Genomic DNA, 20,963 nt, shown 5'->3' on the forward strand with positions numbered 1-20,963 from the left:
TGTCACTCTCGATGTCCACTCCAGGTCACAGAGACACGCACCGGGCCTCTGGGCTGTAACAGCTATGACAATCTGGACTCTGTGAGTTCCGTCCTTCTGCAAAGCACGGAGAGCAAACTGCATCTTCAAGGTAGGATGGCCCTGGAAATTTGAGACCAGAGGGTGGAGGGGGAGGAGAGACTCAGGGTTTAGAGGAGGCATGATGTGGAGGGAGAATGGAGAAGAAGATGAAAGACAGAGAAACCGATCAAAACTAGGAATATGGAGGGGCGCCTGGGTGGCTCAGTTGGTTAAGCGACTGCCTTTGGCTCAGGTCGTGATCCTGGAGTCCCGGGATCGAGTCCCGCATCGGGCTCCCTGCTCAGAGGGGGGTCTGCTTCTCCCTCTGACCCTCCTCCCTCTCATGCTCTCTGTCTCTCATTCTCTCTGTCTCAAAATAAATAAATAAAAATCTTTAAAAAAAAAAAAAGTAGGAATATGGAAATGAAGACAAGATACGATGCCTTTTTAAACTTTTAACATATACAGGGCATTAAAGTCATGGTTATTAATTAGTTTTCAGATATGAAGTATGAAAATGTGAGCTCTGTCCGATTATTTTGATGAAAATGTCTAAACAGTGTTATTTATAGATGCTCCAGAACTAATATATATTAAAGTTTCATATCGTACCGTCAGAATTTCCTATATTATTGTGTTTGATTTTCAATGTATTTTGGCAGATGTTATTTGAATTATAAGAACTATAGGGCAGTCTACAGCATTGTTAGTTCTGTGTAACCTTCCTTCTCCTTATTCGGTAATCATCTGTGGTCTTCAGTGGACACATACATATGTGTTTGTGTCTGTGTGTGTGTGCTTTTAGCAGAGTTTATGAATGGGAACCCTCAGTGCTGCCTGGATGTACAGAGACAGATACTCAGTCACTGCTAGCCAGAATGCAACAATCATGGGATTACTTTGTTGATATATATAAACATGTATATTTGTTTAATGTCTTTTTTTACGTCAGGTCCCTGTTAGGCGCTTCATATATACTCATGACCTGAAGGAAAATATACTCTTTGAAATAGTAATTTTACCCTTATTAATTCATCATAAAGAAGTGAGGAGATTACAGGAGAAAACATACAAGGCTTTGAGTACAGATAGTGCTGTTTTAAAAAGCATAGTTTATAATAGCAAAAAAAAAATGTAAAGATCTGAATTTTCCACATGAGGGGACTGCACAAATTACGTAGCATCCATACAATATCGGGTACGAAAATGTTATGTATAAGAATTTCCAAGAATATATGAAAGTGATTTGATCTGGTGTTCATTTAAAAATGGGTAGTTTCTGGGGCGCCTGGGTGGCTCAGTCGTTAAGTGTCTGCTTTCGGCTCAGGTCATGGTCCCAGGGTCTTTGGATCGAACGCCGCATCGGGCTCCCTGCTCGGCGGGAAGCCTGCTTCTCCCTCCCCCACTCCCCCTGCTTGTGTTCTCTCTCTCGCTGTGTTTCTCTCCGTCAAATAAATAAGTAAAATCTTTAATAAATAAATAAATAAATAAATAAATAAAAATGGGTAGTTTCTGACCGAATGTATGGCATGATCTCAACAATGTGAAAGGATAAGGGAAATAATATTGCAAGGAAAGATGCCGAGATGTTAAAAGAGGTTACCTCTGGATGGTGAGGTTGCAGATGATTTATTTTAGGCTTCCAGTTCTTTTTCTAACTTTTCTACAATGATCATGTATTAACTTTATAGTTAGGAAAAAAAATGGCATGCTTTAACTTAGAGCAGACTAAAAATGTGACCTTCTAGAAAGGTATCTGATAAAGGTGATTCTGAATGTCAGTGGGAGGAAAGTAGAGTTGAGATTGGCAGGTGGAGCTAAGCAGAACCTAATATGACTTTTATATTCCAGTTCCTTGGCAACCCTTTGATTCATACTCCTGTTATAGAAGATGGTTGGAAAATGGCACAGGGAGGGCTTGGTAGTGTCACTTGGGAGCACTGAACAAAAATCCCTCCAGGAAATTCAGGCCAAGAAAGTGGCTTAGTGTTCAAAGAAGACACAACACAACAAAAACCTCAAACACGTGCAGACTAACCCTGTCCACTTTAGTGGAGAGAAGAGTAGACGGTGGGTTTGGTAATAACCTGACAAGAAAGTAGATAAGAAAGACCGATCTGCCTTGAGTGTGCCAGGATTTTCAACTTCTCAGTTCCTATGCTATGTGTGGTGACCTTGTGAAGTGAGAGCAGTATCTGAGGCTGGGAAGCTTGGCTCCAGCCTGCACTTGATAACCCTGCTGTGCATGTTGGCAGTGGAGAGACCTGTGAATTATAATTGGAGTAAATTTAGAAGGGATTAACAAGATGTTACCAGGAAGTTATTAAGATCTTAGGGATGTTTAGAGGCTGATTTACCATGAAACTAATGAAGCTTAAGGTCCAGGCCTCCCCCACCTTCTGTGTCCCCACCTTTTTTCATTCTAAATATTCACTTCCACATCTTATTTTGGAATTCCTTTCTCAATAAGCAATTACAGTAGAAGCCTCAGTCCTCCAAAACCCAGGTCCACCACTGATTACATTATTAGAAGTATGTTGTCCACCAAAAAGGGGTGACATCCTTGTCCTATTCTAGATTGGTTAGAGCACACCTGGAGAATTGGGTCCAAGTCTGGGCATCCCAATTCAAGACGGGGACTAAGAAACTACAGTGCACCTGAAGAAGGCTGTCTTATGATGAATAGTTCAAGACGGTTGACTTGGGGCAATAGGATTTGTCTGCAGATACCTCAAGGGCTGTTTTGCAAAAGATAGTCAAATTCATTAATGTGAATAAAATGAGCCAAACCTGATCTGCTTGCAGGAAATGACAAGGATCCCAGTTTTTAACTGGGATGAGATAGATCTCAGTTTAAACTCAGTATAAAATAGATCTTCCAGTGCACATTCATGCCCAAACCTGCAATGGCCTGCTGAAGTGTGTAGTGACTCTCTGGTTTCAGAGAGTTATAAGTAAATGGCATCTGGTAGAAGTGTTGTAGAGATTTTTTTAAAAGATTTTATTTATTTATTTATTTGTCAGAGAGAGAGAGCACGCAAGCAGGGGGATTGGCAGGCAGAGGGAGAAACAGGCTCCTTGGCAAGCAGGGAGCCTGATGTGGGGCTCGATCCCAGGACCCTGGGATCATGACCTGAGCCAAAGGCAGACACTTAACCAAGTGAGCCACCCAGGCGCCCCTGTTATAGATATTATTTAATCATCATTCTATTGGGTTGGGTAGTTGAAGTAGGTGGTCTTAAAGTCCTTTTCATTACTGATTCTAGGGTTTTATAAAGACAGTGAATCACCAAACCTTTATAGAGCTTGACTATGTGCCGAATCCAATGCTAATCCCTGAGAATATAAGTAACAATCAGTTCAACTTAATTCAGCAAGTATATATGTATATATAGATATCTACAGACATATCTATATATCTATATAGATAGACATATTTTTTAAGAACCCATGTTGGCATTGAACTAGGCATAAGAGATGGTGGTGAACAAGACAGACACAGTTCGTGTCCCAAGGAAGTATACATTCTATCAGAGAAGATGGGCTTAAACAAACAATAATAGGCATAAGGAATTGTAATGGAGGAAAATTCTGGGGCTTCCTGGTACCAGACAATATGGAGACTTAACCTACTAGGGAATCAGAGAAGATGCATAGGATGAGAACTGGAGGATGAAGAGGAGACAGGGGTGTGGATATGGAGGCAGACAAGGTCTTTATAAAGGAGCACAGGAGGAAATGAAAATGTCTCAAGAGGTTAAAGCAGAGACACCAATGGTGGGAAAAGCCAAACAATCCTTCAGATCCTGGAAGGCCTCTGCATCACATTAATGACTTGAACACTAATTTGAAGGTAATGGGCACCGTGAAAGGGCTGTTGATATTTTTGGAAGATCACTCTGGATGTCATGTAGTCAATTACTTAGACGGGGATAGATTGGTGGTGGGTGACCAGTGAGGGGCTATTGCAGCACTTGAGATGAGATGTCACAGATTCAGACCATGAAGGTAGCACAGGGGTTGAGAGAAATAGACCAGTTTTAGAGTTACTTAGCAGGCATCATGTCCAGAATTTAATGAGAAGACCGGGAAGAATCTGGATAATCTGGTGAATGGAGTATGGGGATGAGATAGAGAAGAAGGGCAGAGAAATACATAAGATTCAAGGTAATATATAATATAATAGAGATAATAAAAATAATGCATACCATTATGGAGATTTAGGAAAGGGAATAATTCACTCAGACTGGTTAGGTAGAGGAGTCATAGAAAAAAAAATATCTGAGAAAGAATAATACTCTCTTGGTGGAAGGTAAAACAAAACAAAAGCTTCTTAAATATAAGACAGAAGACTATCTCATGACTTTTGGATTGGCTGATATTTATTCAATAGGGTACAAGAAGCACTAAGTATAAAGAAAAGGATTGATACATTGAACCACATTAAAATTAAGAATTTCTGTTCATCAGACGCTGCTATTCATTGAATGAAAATATAAGCTTCAGAGTAGAAGGAAATATTTGTGTTATGTGTGTCTGACAAAGAACCTTATGCAAAATATATAAATAACTCCTAAAACCAACAAGAAAGAGGCAGACAATCCAGTAAGACAAGAAAATGGGTAAAAGACATGAACAGGCATTTCACAAACAAGACTATTAAAATGGCAGATAAACATTTGAAAAGGTGATGAGTTTTTCTAGCTCTCAGAAAATGTAAATTAAAGCCACAATTCAGTATTCTAACCCAGCCATCAGTATAGTTCAAAAGAAAAACACTGACAATATCAAGGAGTGATGGTGTGGAATAGTGGAAACTTACACACATTGCTTGTGGGAGAATACATTAGTACAAACACTTTGGAAAACTCTTTTGGCAGTATCTACTAAAACCTCAATATGTCCTTGTCCTGTGACCCAGAAATTACAATTCTTGGGAATGTGCCCAACAGAAATGGGACCTATGTTCACCAAAAAAGGTGAATGTTCATAGCAGCTTTATTCAAAATAGCCTCCAAATGGAAAGAGCCCCCAGTTGCCCATCAAGAAGAAGATGGATTCATATGATAGGCTACAATACAGAAATGGGAGAAAATAAACTTCTCTGCAACAACATGGAAGTATCTAATGAACATGACATTGAGTCAAAGAAACCGGACAGAAAACTGCCCATGCTGTGATGATTCCATTTCTATACAGGTCAAAACAGTAAAAACAAATGCATTGTTTTAGAAGCTCAGAGGGCATTAACTATTGGGGAGGAAGAATAAGGGACTAACAGGAGACGGGAGAGATTTCTGGAGGTATTTATAATGTTCTGCTTCTTGATCTGGATGGCAGCACACAGTGTGTTTACTTTGTGAAAATTCATAGTGCTGTACACACATGATTTATATGTATACATTTCTGTGCATAGAATATGCATCTATTAAACATTTATTTAATAATGTGCTCCATCTTGACATCCTCTGCAAAGAGAAGACATGAATAAGGCAGAGACATAAAGAGCAGGAGGTGGTCCAGCCCAGCTAGAAGACAGCTGCATGGACTGAGGGCAGAGGAGTCGGGAATAATAATAGCTAATATTTATCCAGTGTTTCCTTATGTGCCGGGGACTGTGTGAATTTATTTGTATTATATTCATATTTATTTGTTGGTTTTTATTTACCTTAACTTACATTGAATTACATCATAGAATTACATTTGTTACATTTTTAAGCCCCACACCATTCCTACGGGGAAGGCGTAAATAAACACCCCTACTTTGTAGGTGAGGACGTGGGTGAGAGAGGTCACTCGGTAAGTGATTGAGCTTGACATTTAACCTGACAGTCTGCCTTCAGAGCTCTTCCTTCTCAAAATGCTAGTGTTCTGTCTTCCTCTGTCCTCTGCTAATTCCGCTGAAGGAGGCTGGGAGGGGAGATTCTGCAGAGGTTTATTTTGGTGGGTCGAGGATGATGTGAATGGCACTCCAATGGCATTCACCTTGTGGCGTTTCCTCAGCTGTTCGCGAAACAGGGCAAAGGTAGAAGGAAAGAGGAAAAAGAAAAGAAGAGGATTGGAGGACACTAGAAAGAGAACGACAGGATTGTAGAAGTGATCACAGGCTATTAGTAGTCCAAACAGCAACAGCCAAACTGGTAATAATAACGCTAATGGCATAGTGATAACTTCTTATTTTTATCCTTCTCTCTCCAAGAAGCCCATTGAGTGTTTTGCTGACATTGTCATGTCTAGTATCCATCTGGTGAGGTATACGGAGAGCAGAGCTATGCCTTAGTAGCTCACTGATGTGGAAAGGGATGCAGAGAGAATATTTTGCTGAAATCTAGGATGATCCATAAATTTATTCATTCATACATTCATTCATTTAGCAATATTTATTGACTATCAACTACATGTCAGATATTGTTTTAAGAGCTGGATATATAGCCGTGAATAAGCTAAGTCTCCGTCATTTGGGAGTTTATATTTAGTGTGTGGGTGTTAGGGGAGCAGACGATAAACAAGTAAACAAAGAAATATATTTTCTTCACAATCAAAGAGATGGTGAAGGAACAGGTCATGTAGAAATTTGTAGACCATGGAAAAAGACTTCAGACTTGACTCTGGATGAAATGAGAAGCCATTACAAATTCAGGCAGTGGAGTAGCCTGACCTGACTTACATTTTAAATGAATCACTATGACTGCTGTGTGGAAAAGACTGTAGAGAGGGCAAGAACACAAGAAAGGAGCCCAGTTTGGGGTCTATTGTGTTTACCAAGGTGAGACAAAAATGGTGGCAGGGACCATGATAGCGGTGATGCAGGTTTTGAGAAGTGATTGCATTGTGGGTACATTTTTAAGTAGTGCTGACATTATTTGGTAGTGGACTGAGAAAGGCTTGCGAGAAAAAGAGAGAAGCAAAGGATGATCCCAAAGTTTGGCCTGAGCAACTGCAGTGATGGAATCGCTCTACTGATACGGTGAAGACTGTGGGAGAGATCACCTTTGATAAGACATGAGGAGTTGGGTGAACCAAGTTTGAGAAGTCTATTAGACGTACAAATGCAGATGCTGAGTGGGCACTTGGCAAGTTGGGATTGGGGGGAGAACTAGAAATATAAATTAGCATAGAGATGATATTTAAGGATGTGAGATTGGGTAAGATGACTTTGGAGAAGAGGGGAGATAAAAACAAAAAGAGGGAATTCAGTTACTGAGCCATGGGGAATTTCATACTGAAGGGTTGGGATAATGGGATGATAATGAGGAACAAGAAAAGGAAGCTAAGAAGTGGCCAGGAAGGCAGAAAGGGAGTGATGAGACTATGCTATCCTGGAAGCCAAGTAAAGAGTGTTCCTCAACCAGGAGATTGTGGTCAACTGTGTCAAATGCTGTGGATGGGATGATTAAGATGGGGACTGACAACTGAGTCGTGGATTAAGCAGCACGGAGGTCGTTGGTAAATTTGACAGGGATCTTTCAGTGGAATTATGGTAGTGAAAGCCTGAGGAGAATGAGTTCAGTAGAGAATGGGAAGAGAGGAAGTGAAGGGGATGTAGAGACGCTACAGAGGAAATCCAACAAATGTCACAGTGGCAGAAGGCGATGGCGAGTCCGTGAACTTTTCTTCTTTTTTAACAAAGAAGCCACAAAACTTCTATATGCTGATGGGAATTATTCTTCAGAGAGGGAAACATTGATTATCTGAACAAGAGGGATTCTTTTAGGGTCATAGTTGAACAGGCAAGAATGAGTAGGGTCTTGTGTATGGCTGGGATTATTTGCCTTAGAAAAGAGTGCCTGGCAGCTCATCCACAGGAAAGAGGAAACGGAGAGTATTTGGGTGCATCACAGATGTGATGTTCGGGGGCATTTTCACGTACTTTACTTCTGATTACTTTTCGTAGATATCAGTTGCATGATTTTTTCAGACTTTAATCTCTCTGAAATTGGAATGTTTCCTATAACTGATGGTGTGTCATGGTTTAATTGGCAGGGTATTGACAGGCATTGATTTTTCTCAATGTCCATAAACGAGTGATATGTTTACAATGAACGGTACCTTAGATTCACTGGCATGTGATGTTTTTCTTAATGAAACAGGAGTGAGAACACTAGCCCCATCTCAGTTTCCAAAAGAGAAAAATGGACAGGAGGGAGGCAAAGATCTTTAGAAGATGGGAGGGTAGGCAGTGAGGGCTATGGGATGAAGGAATGGTATAACCAGGCATCATCTAGCCTCTGCTCTTCCAGAGGAGACTGTTGTGCTTTGAGAGTCTTCTCCTCATACCCTGATAATCAAATGGTGCATTTCACTTGTTGGTTTCAGATCATTTTCTCCTCCCCCCCTCTTCCCCTACCTTCTTTGTTCTCTTTTCCTGTGTGTCAGCTTGAAACCTTAGCTCCTTCCAGACTAGGCTCTAGCTCCTATCACTCGTGCACTCAGGCAACATATTCAAACTCTTGCCTGTCTTCTTGTCTTTGTCATATCCCACCATCCAACACACACTCATATCTTTACTCCAGGCCTATAGAATTTCTTACATTTCATTATAGGCATCTTTTCACGTGCATAGACAGCATTCTTCAAAAGCGCATGCGCCTTTTCTACCGCATCGGATATTACATCTTTAAGGCAAGAGTTATGTCCCTTAATCTTCCAAACGCCACCTCCTTTGAAAAGCCTCTTTTAAGACCTCTTCTATGGCATGATTTATTTGTTTTTATTCACCTTACAACATATTCATCTGGGCTTCGGTTTTTATCTCTATTAGATTAGATCGGCTTCTTTAGAAAAGGGATTTTTTTGCCTTGCCAACTTTGCTTTTTGTTCTATTCAACAGTGCCATGGATGTAGGAACTCCATATGTATTTGCTCAGTTCAGTGTTTTCTTATGACTGGTGCTCAAGTAGCCATAGAAGGAGGGGGACTTAGAGGAAAGGAGGGAGAGAAAGAAGGAAGAGGGCAGAGGAGAGGATGGAGGAGTGGGAGAGGAAGAGGGGAAGGGACTTGAGAGAGGAGGAGGAAGAGCAGAAGAGAGTAAAGGAAGGAGCACAGGGTGAGCGGGAGGAGGAGGCTGAGGAAGACAAGCACAGTCCACCATCCCTTTCCTCAGTAGCTGGGCATCATCAATGGAGTAAAGAGGATTATTTTCAAACTCATCCCACGACAAGTAGTAGAAACAGAGGAACAGGGTGTCGAAATGTTTAACATTGTTTTGAGCTGCTTTTCCCTCTTAGGCATTGTGCTTATACCCATTAGCTGGTTCAGCCCTCCCATCAACTGTGAGGTAGGGATCATGCTCCCCATTATACAGATGGAGAAATCGAGACTTGGAGAGGTAAAATCACTTTCCCAAGGTTCCTCTGGCTTTTGATTCCTTGTCGCCTGGGCTCCAAGGCTTCTTTACCTCTCTAGGGAGCTCTGAGGCAGCACAACACATTTCTAGATGTGGGGAGAATGGGAATAAGTCCCTGCCCAACTGCAATAGTAGAGGACGAGGGGGCAGGACATGATTAGGTCTCTTTTTCATAAAGCCCCCTCTGTACTACACCGCCCCCCCATCACTCCATGTGGCCTTGGGACCCCGGGGTGGAACGCTGAGGGATTGTTGCCAGTGCCCGCTCCAGTCCCCAGCTTTGGGGTGAGTCCTCAGCAGAATCAGCCCAGGGACAGGCAGTGGCTTGTGATGAGGGCCCTTCTTGTTTGATTAGCGGGGCCTCCTGGGAGGCACTGCTGGGAATCGGTGTTTCTGCCTTACCGTGGCTCTGTCTGTACAGCCTGCTGAATTAAAGAGCAGTGTCTTTATGACTGAGGGGGCTTCCGACTTCTACCCAGTTGGCTGCATCCAAATACTGGTTTTCCTTTAGGTGCCAATAAGCACTCTGTTCTCAGCCTTGTGGGGAGAACCGGAGTTCCTCTTAAGAAGTGGATTGAAGATACCAATTATAGACTCAATCAGAAACAGATAGAATAGGGAGGATCCGGAAGGCAGACTTGGGGTGATGAGACCTTGGACTTGTTAATTCCCTGAGCTTCTCTAGGTCTTCTGATGCACAAAACAGGAATAAAAACCCCCCTGCCCCAGGGCCATTGCTCTACATTTAATTGGAAAACATGTAGAAAGCACCTGACCTAAAAGCCAATAGGTCTCATATAAAATAATCATTACATGGGGCGCCTGGGTGGCTCAGTTGTTAAGCGGCTGCCTTCGGCTCAGGTCATGATCCCAGGGTCCTGGGATCGAGCCCCGCATCGGGCTCCCTGCTCGGCGGAGAGCCTGCTTCTCCCTCTCCCTCTGTCTGCTGCTCTGCCTACTGTGCTCTCTCTGTGTTAAACAAATAAATAAAAATCTTAAAAAAAAAAATAAATAAATAAATAAAATAATCATTACACTTACGATGCACTGCATAATTCTCATGTGCCAGGGGAAGAGCTCATTTCTTTATTCTTTATATCAGTATCTCCTGTAAACTTCAACGAAGGCCCATTTTTCAGATTTGGAAATTGAGGCTCACAGAAGTTAAGTAACCATCTTGTAGGTGGCAGAACAGGGATTTGAACCCAGATCCACTCAATGTCAGTGCTCTCAAACCATATTGTTTCTCAACCTGAAACCTATAAATCAGAATCATGATTTCTAATAGAGCAAATAGATCCATAGCCCTATGTGCTTATAAGGTTCTGCTCTTCACTTTGGAAAGTCTATGATTTTCCTCAAATTACTTGCTAACTTGTATACGTTTGTTGGTATGCCATTTCTATAGCTATTCTCGTGCTCTCAAAAAGACCCAGAACCAGGAAGGATCAAATACCCCTGGAGCAGAGATGACTAAGGCCTTGCAATATATATACCAATGCTACCTCTGACCCGGGGACGTCTGGAATCATTCAGTAAACTAAAGACTCACACTTGTACAGGAAGAGGTGGAAATTCTGATGGGATCGAAGCTGGTATTGAGAGAAGTGACATGAGGACTCATCTCTTAGCATGTGGGTCTATACCTTTCGAATAGACCTGTGGCTGAGTACACAGCAGGGAAATCCTGACTGATAAATAGTCAGTGTGGTGATCTGGTCTACTTTAACAGCCATGTCCCATTCGATTTCTTGTTGGTCTCATCGGTGGGGCAGAAATCAGGCATCAGGATGCCCCAAACCTAAATAAACCACCCTTGAAAATTAATGCATGGATTCCATGTAGATAGGGTACCTGCTTATTTTTTAAGCTTATTAAATCAATCCTTATTTTTTTGTCACAATGCATCTTGGTCAGAATTAAGCTCTCTTTTGGCACAGCAAACACAGCACTTTCCATGTGCCTTCATCGTTGATTACTGTTTTCCAGATACAGCCTACCTTGTCTTAATGTGCACAATCAGACATACCACTACTAACTTGTAATTAACATCCCTGAGAGTAGAAACCACACCCTTTGTAATGCGTTCATTATTCACTTCTCTTTAGTTCAGTGCTTAGCTCATAATAGGTGTTCAATAAATATGTACTGATTTAAAGTAATTGGAACTGTCAAATCAATTTATTTGGAATCTCGGTTTTTTATTGGGGTAAATATGTATTACATAAAGGTCAACATCATAACCATTTTAAAATGCACAGTTCATTAAGGGACATGAAGTAGACTCACAATATTGTGCAACGGACACTACTCTCTAGTTCCAGAACTTTCTCACCATTTCAAATACAAATTCTGTATCCATGAAGCAGTCATTCTTCACCTTCTGCCCCTACCTTCCAGCTGCAGGCAACTAGTCTGCTTTCTGTCTCTGTGGATTTGCCTTTTCTGGATATTTTATATAAATAGAATAACATAATATGTGGTTTTTTTGGTGCCTGGCTTCCTTTTATTTAGCAAAATGCTTTCGAGGTTCATCCATACTGTAGCATGTATCAGTACTTTGTTCTTTTATGGCTGAGTTAATATTTGATTGCATAGATATACCACATTTTGTTTGTCTATTCATGGGTTGATGAACATGTAGATTGTCTCTACTTTTTGACTCTCATGAATAGTGCTGCTATGAGCATTTATGTACAAGTTTTTGTTTGAATACCTGCCTTCAATTCTTTTGGCTATATACCTTAAGAATGGAATTGTTGGATCATATAGTAATTGAATTAAAAAAAAAAAGTTTGGTGCAAAAATAAGTTTATCTTATGGTAGATTGCATGACTCCATTGTTCTCTCCCCTAAGAGGATTATATATGACAATACACTGCCATGTGACCACCGGTGCTCCCTGTGGGAGATGTATACCTCCCAGCTAGTTGGCACTGGACTTGGCCACTTGGTTTGTTTTTCCAATAGAATGTAGAAGAACATATCCCATGCTCCATCTTAGCAGACACTTGAGGAGACATTGTCTGGCATGGCTTTTGCTCTTTTCCTTCTGTATGATAATGGCATGCACCTCAGCAAAGCTGCTCCTTTGAGTCTAGAGGAAATACAACTCAAAGTCACAATGAGACACCACCACACACCAGTCAGAATGGCTAAAATGAACAACACAGGAAAAAACATATTGGTGAGGATGTGGAGAAAGGGGAACCTTCTTACGCTGTTGGTGGGAATGCAAGCTGGTGCAGCTGCTCTGGAAAACAGTGTGGAGGTTCCTCAGAAAATTAAAACTAGAGCTACTCCATGACCCAGCAATGTACTAGTAGGTATTTACCCAAAGGATACAAAAATACTGATTTGAAGGGGCACATGTAGCCCAATGTTTATAGCAGCATTATTAACAATAGCCATACTATGGAAAGAACCCAAGTTTCCATTGACTGATGAATGGATAAATAAGATGTCATATGTGGGGCCGCCTGGGTGGCTCAGTTGTTAAGCGGCTGCCTTCGGCTCAGGTCATGATCACAGGGTCCTGGGATCGAGCCCCACATCGGGCTCCCTGCTCCACGGGAAGCCTGCTTCTCCCTCTCCCACTCCCCCTGCTTGTGTTCCCTCTCTCGCTGTCTCTCTCCCCTCTGTCAAAGAAAGAAAGGAAGAAAGAAAGAAAGAAAGAAAGAAAGAAAGAAAGAAAGAAAGAAAGAAAGAAAGAAAGAAAGAAAGAAAGAAAGAAAGGAAGGAAGGAAGGAAGGAAGGAAGGTGTGGTATGTATGTATATATATATAATGGAATATTACTCAGCCATCAAAAGGAATGAAATCTTGCCATTTGCAATGACAGGGATGGCGCTAGAAAGTATAGTGCTAAGTGAATTAGAGAAAGACAAATATATGATTTCACTCATATGTGGAATTTAGGAAACAAAACAGATGAATGTGTGGGAAGGGGAAAAAGAAAGGAAAGAGAAGGAGAAAAACCATAAGAGACTCTTAACTATAAAGAACAAACCGGGTTGTTGGAAGGAGGTGGGGGCGTAGGCTAAATGAGTGATGAGCACTAAGGAGGGCACTTATTTTTTTTTAAGATTTTATTTATTTATTTGACAGAGAGAGACACAGGGAGACAGGGAACACAAGCAGGGGGAGTGGGAGAGGGAGAAGCAGGCTTCCCGCAGAGCAGGGAGCCCGATGCGGGGCTCGATCCCAGGACCCCGGGATCATGACCGGAGCCAAAGGCAGACACTTAACGACTGAGCCACCCAGGCACCCCAAGGAGGGCACTTAGTGTGATGAGCACTGGGTGTTGTATGTAAGAGCTGAATCACTAAATTCTACTCTTGAAGCCAATACTATACTATAAGTTAACTAACTAGAACTTAAATAAAAATTTGGAAGAAAGAAAATGAAGAAGACATCTGGAATAGAGCCAAAGCCCAGCCAACATAAAACACGAGCAAGAAATAAACCTTTGTGGTTGTAAGCCACTGTAATTTTGAGGTTGTTACCACGCAGTAACTTAACAAAAGCTCAATAATACTGAAACATTGGATTAAACAGCATAAACCATACTTATTTACTGCAGGACTTCTCAGTGCCTTAACTGTGCTAATGTGTATTATGAGTCTCAAGAGGTAGATTAAATACAGAGTTTCCTGAATGTTTTTGATCTTGGTTACATTTGCAGATCTATGGCTCTGTAGCATACAACTTGGCAAATGCTGGACTATTCATGCCATTTGGGTTCAACCCTGTCCAAAATAACTTTTCCAGACTCCTTTACTCTTAAAAAAGTAGAGGGTTCTTTTTTCCTTCTACTGAAACTTGTGTATATTTATTTGTGCACCTTACTGTAATTTTATATTTATGTATCTTGTTCCCAACTGGAGCTCCTTGAGATCAGAAAACCGTCTTAGTTTCTGTATCTCTACCATCAAGTTCAGCACCTGTTTCAATAAACTGGTGAGTGAAAACGGACTTTACTAACAGTTGCTGGATTGAGCACCTTTATTTTTGCACACCCACTATGATCTAGCACTGTGCTTGATATCTTGCAAAGAATGCAAAGAAATATAAGGAACAGTCACAGTTCTTAAGAGTCATAATGTGTAGCAGTGGATCCTGAACAGAATATGTGCTAAAATTAGTAGTCAGGACATTTAGCATCATTGTTCTCCTAGGATGTTTTTTGGCTCTGTGTTGCCTTTTTTTTTTTTTTTTTTCTCAGATGCTTCTGAGCCCCTGTTCTTTCCAGTCCTGAGTCAAAGTTGAAATAGCTTTAGATTTTAAGCTACAATGTTGGGCAAGATGATACAGGTCCTACTCAGGAAGGACGGCTGTAGAGAGGTGGGGCATGCGAGCCATAGGGCAGAGAACCACAGTCCTCTCTGAAACACGTTCTGTCTCAATTCGCCTTCATTCAAACATATTTCCTGGGAACCCACTAATGTGCTGGCTGACAGGGAAATGGAACATGAACGAGGTGCACTGCCTCTGGCATTCAAGGAGATCGCAGACCAGGAGGAACGTGAACATAAACACACGTAATGTGGTGTGATAGGTGTTCTGTTAGAATCTGAGCTGTGTGCAAGGTGTTTTTAGTTACCAAAGGAGGAGATGCCTGAGATTTCCAAAGACCCCCAGGGAAAGCAATAGAAGACAGGGTGAGGACAAGAAGTGACATTAGTCCAACAACTATCCTAAACTAAGAGATTTCCGTGTGTTATCTAATTTTGTTTTCCAGTTCATGGAGGTACCATTTACATACAGAAAAGTTCACCCTTTTGAGGTGAAGAGTTCTGTGAATTAGAAATTTCCAGCCAGAAGATACCAGCAGAGTCAAGATACAAAATGGTTTATTTGATTTTTACATGGACCCTACCATGGAAGCTTTAATGAGGAAACAGAAGCAGAGACGTTAAGCCTCTTGATGTTAGCTTCCCAACGTCCTGCAGTTAATAAGAGCTGGAGGCAAAATCTGAGCAGGAGAGAACTTTCTACGTGTGCGGGGCAGTGGCGGGGGTGTGGGGGTGTGGCAGAGTGTAGCAAGGAAATGGGAAATAGAGAAGAATTTGCAGACATCAGCTGATCGAGGGATCGGGTAGGTAGCACAGAGTTTTATAGATAATCAGGGTTGGTTTTTATCATGATTTGTGTGAAGAAGCTTAAAATTAAATTGAATCAACTTCTTCTTCTTAATATCCTCTGCGAGGGTATCTTCGTGTTGAAATTTTATGGAATTGAATTTAAAAAGTATGTTGGCCTTCACATCCTTGGTGATTTCAGAGTTTAGACCATATTCTCTCTTTGGAAGTTATAACGGGGGGCGCCTGGGCGGCTCAGTCGCTTAAGCATCAGCCTTCAGCTCAGGTCATGATCCCAGGGTCTTGGGATCGAGTCCCACACCGGACTCCTTGCTCATCCGGGAGCCTGCTTCTCCCTCTGCCTCTGTGGCTCCCCCTGCTGGTGCTCTCTCGTTCTCTGACAAATAAATAAAATCTTAAAAAAAAAAAAAAAGGAAGTTAAAATTGTCATGCAGAAGTCTCCCTGCCCCCAATCCTTTTGTCAGCATAAATCCTCCTCTGTTTATGTAGCCCCCTCATTGTCCATCTCTTGCACTAAGCAGAAAGTTTCATGAGAGCAAGGATTTTGCTTCTAGTTCCTTGCCCTTCCTCCAGGGTCTGGAAGATTACCTGGCGCATCGCCGATGATGCCGAATCCATCTTTGCTTAACCAGTGAATGAACAGCCGCACAGAGTAGACGCACAGAAAACCAAGGTTGTGTCGGTTCTTCTAGCTGTTTTGGAAGTTGTACCCATTACTTGTGCAAACATTTCATTGGCCAAAACGTGTCGTGTGAACCCATGTGAGTGCAGAGGCAGAGGCGGGGGCGGGGGGGTGCGGTGTATATTTTTTTCGAAGGGAGGACACTGCAGGGATGGGGATCAAATATAAGTTAATGATAACCTCATGCCATGTGGGCCTTGGGTTCTTTAAATTCTGTTTGTACACGTCCAGTGATGAGTAGTGTTCTACCTACGAAGGCAACCTGTTTCATCCCTCAAAACTCCTGATATTAAAGAAGTTTTCGTTTTATTGTGCTGAATTTCATTTACTTGAATCTTTGATCTAAGGGTTCTAAGTCTATTCCTTGAGATCCCACAGAATAGAGGATGATCCTTGGGAACACAAAAGGTTACTCTATCCAGAAGGGGGCGCCAGAACCCACCCACTTTCCCCCCAGGTAGCTGCCTTTCTTCCTTTCCCCCCCACCCACCGAGTGCAAATGACCCATCACGGAGACAGGGCTGAACTTCTGAATGAGATCATAGCCTTTTCGCCCTTTCTGCACGGTTTCACCCGGTGAATTATCGTCTTATTTTCATTCCACTCCAATGAGCTGTCAGCGATGGATACTGTAATTCACAGCAATAGAAACACAAACAGATGGGTAATTGACCTGCATGCCTTCATTACTTTGGAGTTCAGAATGGGTGTTGGAGCCATAAAGTCCTTTATCTGCCAGTCTGAGATCCCTGGGCTTTCACAAGGAAGGGGATCAGGCTGACTTTCTGCAAAAGGTTTAGGCCTTGTTGTTCTCCCCACCTCGTGCTTTTCAGAAATGGACAGAATTTGACAAGCAGAACTTAGCAGGTATAAGGCAACAGCTGGGACTCCTATGGGGCTCAGAGATATCTGCAGGGGGCCACATTCTGATGCAAGAACAGGATAGAACAATATTTCTACTCAACCAAAATAGAATCTGTATATTCCCCTCTTTCTCTTAGCACTAAAAGAAATTGTGCATTTAGTAGGCAAGGAAATAGGTCAGAAAAAAGGACATCCATCAAAACTACTACTATTTTAGGTAATTGTGATATAGAATAAAATAAAACAAAGTTCATCCAAAAAACAAACAAACAAAACAGAAAGATATATGGTTCTTGCCTTGAACAAGACTTTGATTGATCCAGGGTATTCAGACACTGACCTATTTTTGCTCAAGGTATGCCCTCTGCAGGGAACACCGTGGCTCCTCTTCATTATCTACTAAAAACCATGCTCGTATTTCAGGATCTACCCACATCCCACACACATCACGGAGTCTTCCATAATTATTATCTTCAGGTTTTTTTCCTTTCATCTTCGTAATATGTCACTGGCTGATTCAATATTTATTTATTTATTTTTAAAGATTTTATTTATTCATCTGAGAGAAAGAAAGAGAGAGCACGAGTTGGGGAGGGGCCGGGGCAGAGGAAGAGAGAGGGGAAGAAGCAGACTCTCCGCTGAGCAGGGAGCCCGATGTGGGGCTCGATCCCAGGACCCTGGGATCATGACCTGAGCTGAAGGCAGATGCTTAACCGACTGAGCCACCGAGGCACCCCTCAATATTTTTTTTTTTAAGATTTTATTTATTTATTTTAGAGAGACAGGGCAAGCAGGGTGGACGGGTAGAGGGAGAGAGAAGGAGAGAAACAGACTCCCCACTGAGTGCAGAGCCCGATACTGGGCTCGATCCCACAGCCCTGAGATCACGACCTGAGTCGAAACCAAGAGTCAGACGCTTAACCAACTGAGCCACCCAGGCACCCCTATTCAATATTTAAAATATATTTATTAAACACCTACTGTGTTCCAGACATAAAGCTGCTTTTTATGTTTTAATCATCAATGCAGGCCTTTGTCCCTTGTACTTGGATTTTATGCTTTAGTTTTGAATCTCCAAGTAGCCCCTCTGTGTCCTTAAAAGGTGGAAGCATCTTCTCCAACAAACCCCCATGTACTACTTGTTGAAAGAAGAGAAAGAGGCTAAGAGTTCCTCACAGCAAAAGAGCAGGGTCAGGGTCCGAGATGAAGGTTGGACTGCACCCCCCGAGTTTTAGAGACACCTTCAGCTTGGTTGACCGGGTCCCCCCTGTCTCCCCAGCTCACTGGGCACCGTCGCTTGGACCAGGTACCTGCTTTGGGCAGCAATACTGTGTCCTTAAAGGTATCAAGGAATTCAATGTAGGGATCCCCTGAAAGTTCTTCTGTTACCCTAGAGCTGCCCAGTGGTTGAAATTCAACAATGCAGTGAGCCCTCTCTTCTTTTTCTGAATCCCATCTATACTCTTTGTCTGTAACGGACAAGGATCCTTGACCTCTGTTGCTGTAAGCAATGCTGTTCTTCTAATGAGCTGGCAGATTTCTGCCCTCTGTCATTCTTCCCTTCAGGGTCTTCATCTTCTCTGAGGCACCATCTCTTCTCTAGGGAACCTGGAAGCAAACATACAAACAAGAAAGGGTGAACCTTAATCAGAAAGGAAGGTGATGGTAAAGTTGGTCCTTAGCTGGAGGGAGTTCTATTGCCTGAGTCCTTGGCCCATGCTGTTCCCACTTTCTAAACTGCTCTTCCTGCCGACCTCTCATCCCCTAATTCCTGTGACTCCATTAGGTCTCAACCCAAATGCCACGTTCTCCAGGAGAGCATCTGTGACTGCCCCTACTCCAGTGTGGGTTAGGTGTTCTTCCTCTGCGTTCGCCGAGTGACCTCGTGCTTCTGGTAGATCACGGGTTTCCCTGCATCCAAGCAGCAGTTTACACGCCTCCTTCCCTATGCCCTGAGGTCCGCGAGGGCAGGGAGTGCCCGCCTTATTCACCCCGGTGTCCATGGCTTGGTGCCCGGCACACGGAAGGACCGAGAAGGAGAGAAGAAAAGGAAAGATAAAAGAGGAGGAGGAAGATTCCCTGAAGTAGAACCAGTAGAATGATAAATAATAGAGACCTATAATAATTCCTAGAATGCTATGAAGAGACAGGGCACTCTGGGCAGGTTTCCTACCGGCCCAAGTGGGGCCACTCGGGAGGATGTTTCCAGGAAAGACTCAAGGTCGGTCCAGGGAATGGATTCTGTTCTGATGTGGCATACACGGGGGTGCCTAGAATTTACTGATCACTTACTTACGCTCTTGTCTTTGTCTGCTTGGGCTGCTATCACAAGTACCGTAGACTGCGTGGTTTAAACGAGAGACTTCATTTCTACCGTTCGGGAGGCTGGAAGTCTGTAGATCACGATGCTGGCAAATTCATTGTCTGGGAAAGGCACGCTCCTGGCTTGTGGACAGCTGGGTTCTCACTGTGTGTGCACACGGCCTTTCCTTCGTGGGTGTCCATGGAGGGAGAGGGAAAGAAAGAGACCTTTCCCGTCTCTTATCCTTCTTCTGTGTCCATTAATCCTATCGTGGAGGCCCACCTTTGTGACCTGATGTGAACCTAATCGCCTGCCAAGGCCCCCCCTCCTAATACCAGCACCTCAACATAGGCACGTGGGGGACACAAACATCCGCCCATAGCAGCCAGGTTCTTGCTGAGTGCTGTTTATGCTTTTCCTGCTGATGTATTCCTCACAGCGGTCCCAGGACTTGAACTTCACAGGCAAGTAGCCTGGATTTCAGAGAGGCTGAGACATCGGCAGGGACCGCTCTGCGCCAGAGCCACCATGGGGACACTGAGGCAGGAGTTTGTCTCAGGTCCCGCTCTTTCCTGCCTCAGAGCCGGAAGGGCCCTCAAGGTCCCAGAACGCATTCACAATTCCTGGATTTGAGGCCTGAGTCTGTTACTTTGGGTGTGGGGCCTCAGGCCAGCTTTGGGCCAATTCCAACATCCTCAAAGCGTTTAGGGACAACTTTTTTTTTTTCTTTTCTTTTTTTTCAGTCGGGGTGAAAAAGAGAATAGCTGTTGAATGAAAATCCAACAAATGAGTGCCTGGAGCCTCTGCTGGGCTTGGCCTCAGTTTATACTCTGAGGGAGGGTCTGAGGGGAACAGATAAGGCCCCTGTCCCCCTGAAGCCCACTCTCTAATGGGGGAGGTGAAAAAAAATATGAAAACAAATTAATAAGACCGCTTCTGTCAGTAACTAATCGTATGATGAAAATAAAAGAAACATTTTAATTTGGGGGATCTGGGAAGGTCTGGATTGCAAGACAAGGGAGCCATGCCGAGATCTGGGGAGAGAAGATTCTTGGCACAGGGAGGGACACGTGCAGAGACCGTGGGGAGAACAAGACCCGCACAAGGGAGGGAACGTAGAAGGGCAGGATGCCTGGTGTGTTTTAAAAAAAAAAAAAAAAAAGAATATTAAGAAGAAGGAGTGAGGAAGCAAGGGGATAGAGATATCCTCCCGTGTGACAGAGAGGAGAAATCATTCCTCCTCACACAAAGACTATATGTAAAATACAAAAAAAGATTGTGAGGTGTCTGTGTTGAAGGTGAGGTGGGAGGAAGACTAAGGGACAAAGTCAGGCAAAAATCAGGAGAAGAGAACGAAGATGACGTGGATGTTCCCACATCTACATTGCCCACTCACTTCGCAGAACAGTGAAACATTCCAATTTAAAGTATAACAAGATTTTTTTTTTTTTTAAGTATAATGAGATTAGGGGGAGATATCCCATATGTTCAGCACGAGTGACTTGGTGTTCAAGTGAAACTCTCAGCTATTGCCTTCCTGGGTCTTTTGAGGCAAAATTTATATGCTCAGCAATAATGGTGGCCCATCTCTCTCTCTCTCTCTTCCTCC

At 42.8% G+C, this 20,963-nt stretch overlaps 1 protein-coding gene across 2 annotated transcripts in view; it reads left to right on the forward strand.

The window, feature by feature from the left end:
• Positions 1-20,963, forward strand: part of BRINP1 (BMP/retinoic acid inducible neural specific 1) — a 171,689-nt gene that overhangs the window by 118,310 nt on the left and 32,416 nt on the right. For both annotated transcript variants that reach the window (XM_035015957.1, XM_035015958.1), the window contains exon 5: positions 25-130. In XM_035015957.1, coding sequence (XP_034871848.1) covers positions 25-130 — 106 coding nt within the window. The remainder of the gene's footprint in view (positions 1-24; positions 131-20,963) is intronic.

The sequence above is a fragment of the Mirounga leonina genome, unplaced genomic scaffold (assembly GCF_011800145.1).
Source record: "Mirounga leonina isolate KUSES-001 unplaced genomic scaffold, KU_Mleo_1.0 Mir_170, whole genome shotgun sequence".
Taxonomy (NCBI): domain Eukaryota; kingdom Metazoa; phylum Chordata; class Mammalia; order Carnivora; family Phocidae; genus Mirounga; species Mirounga leonina.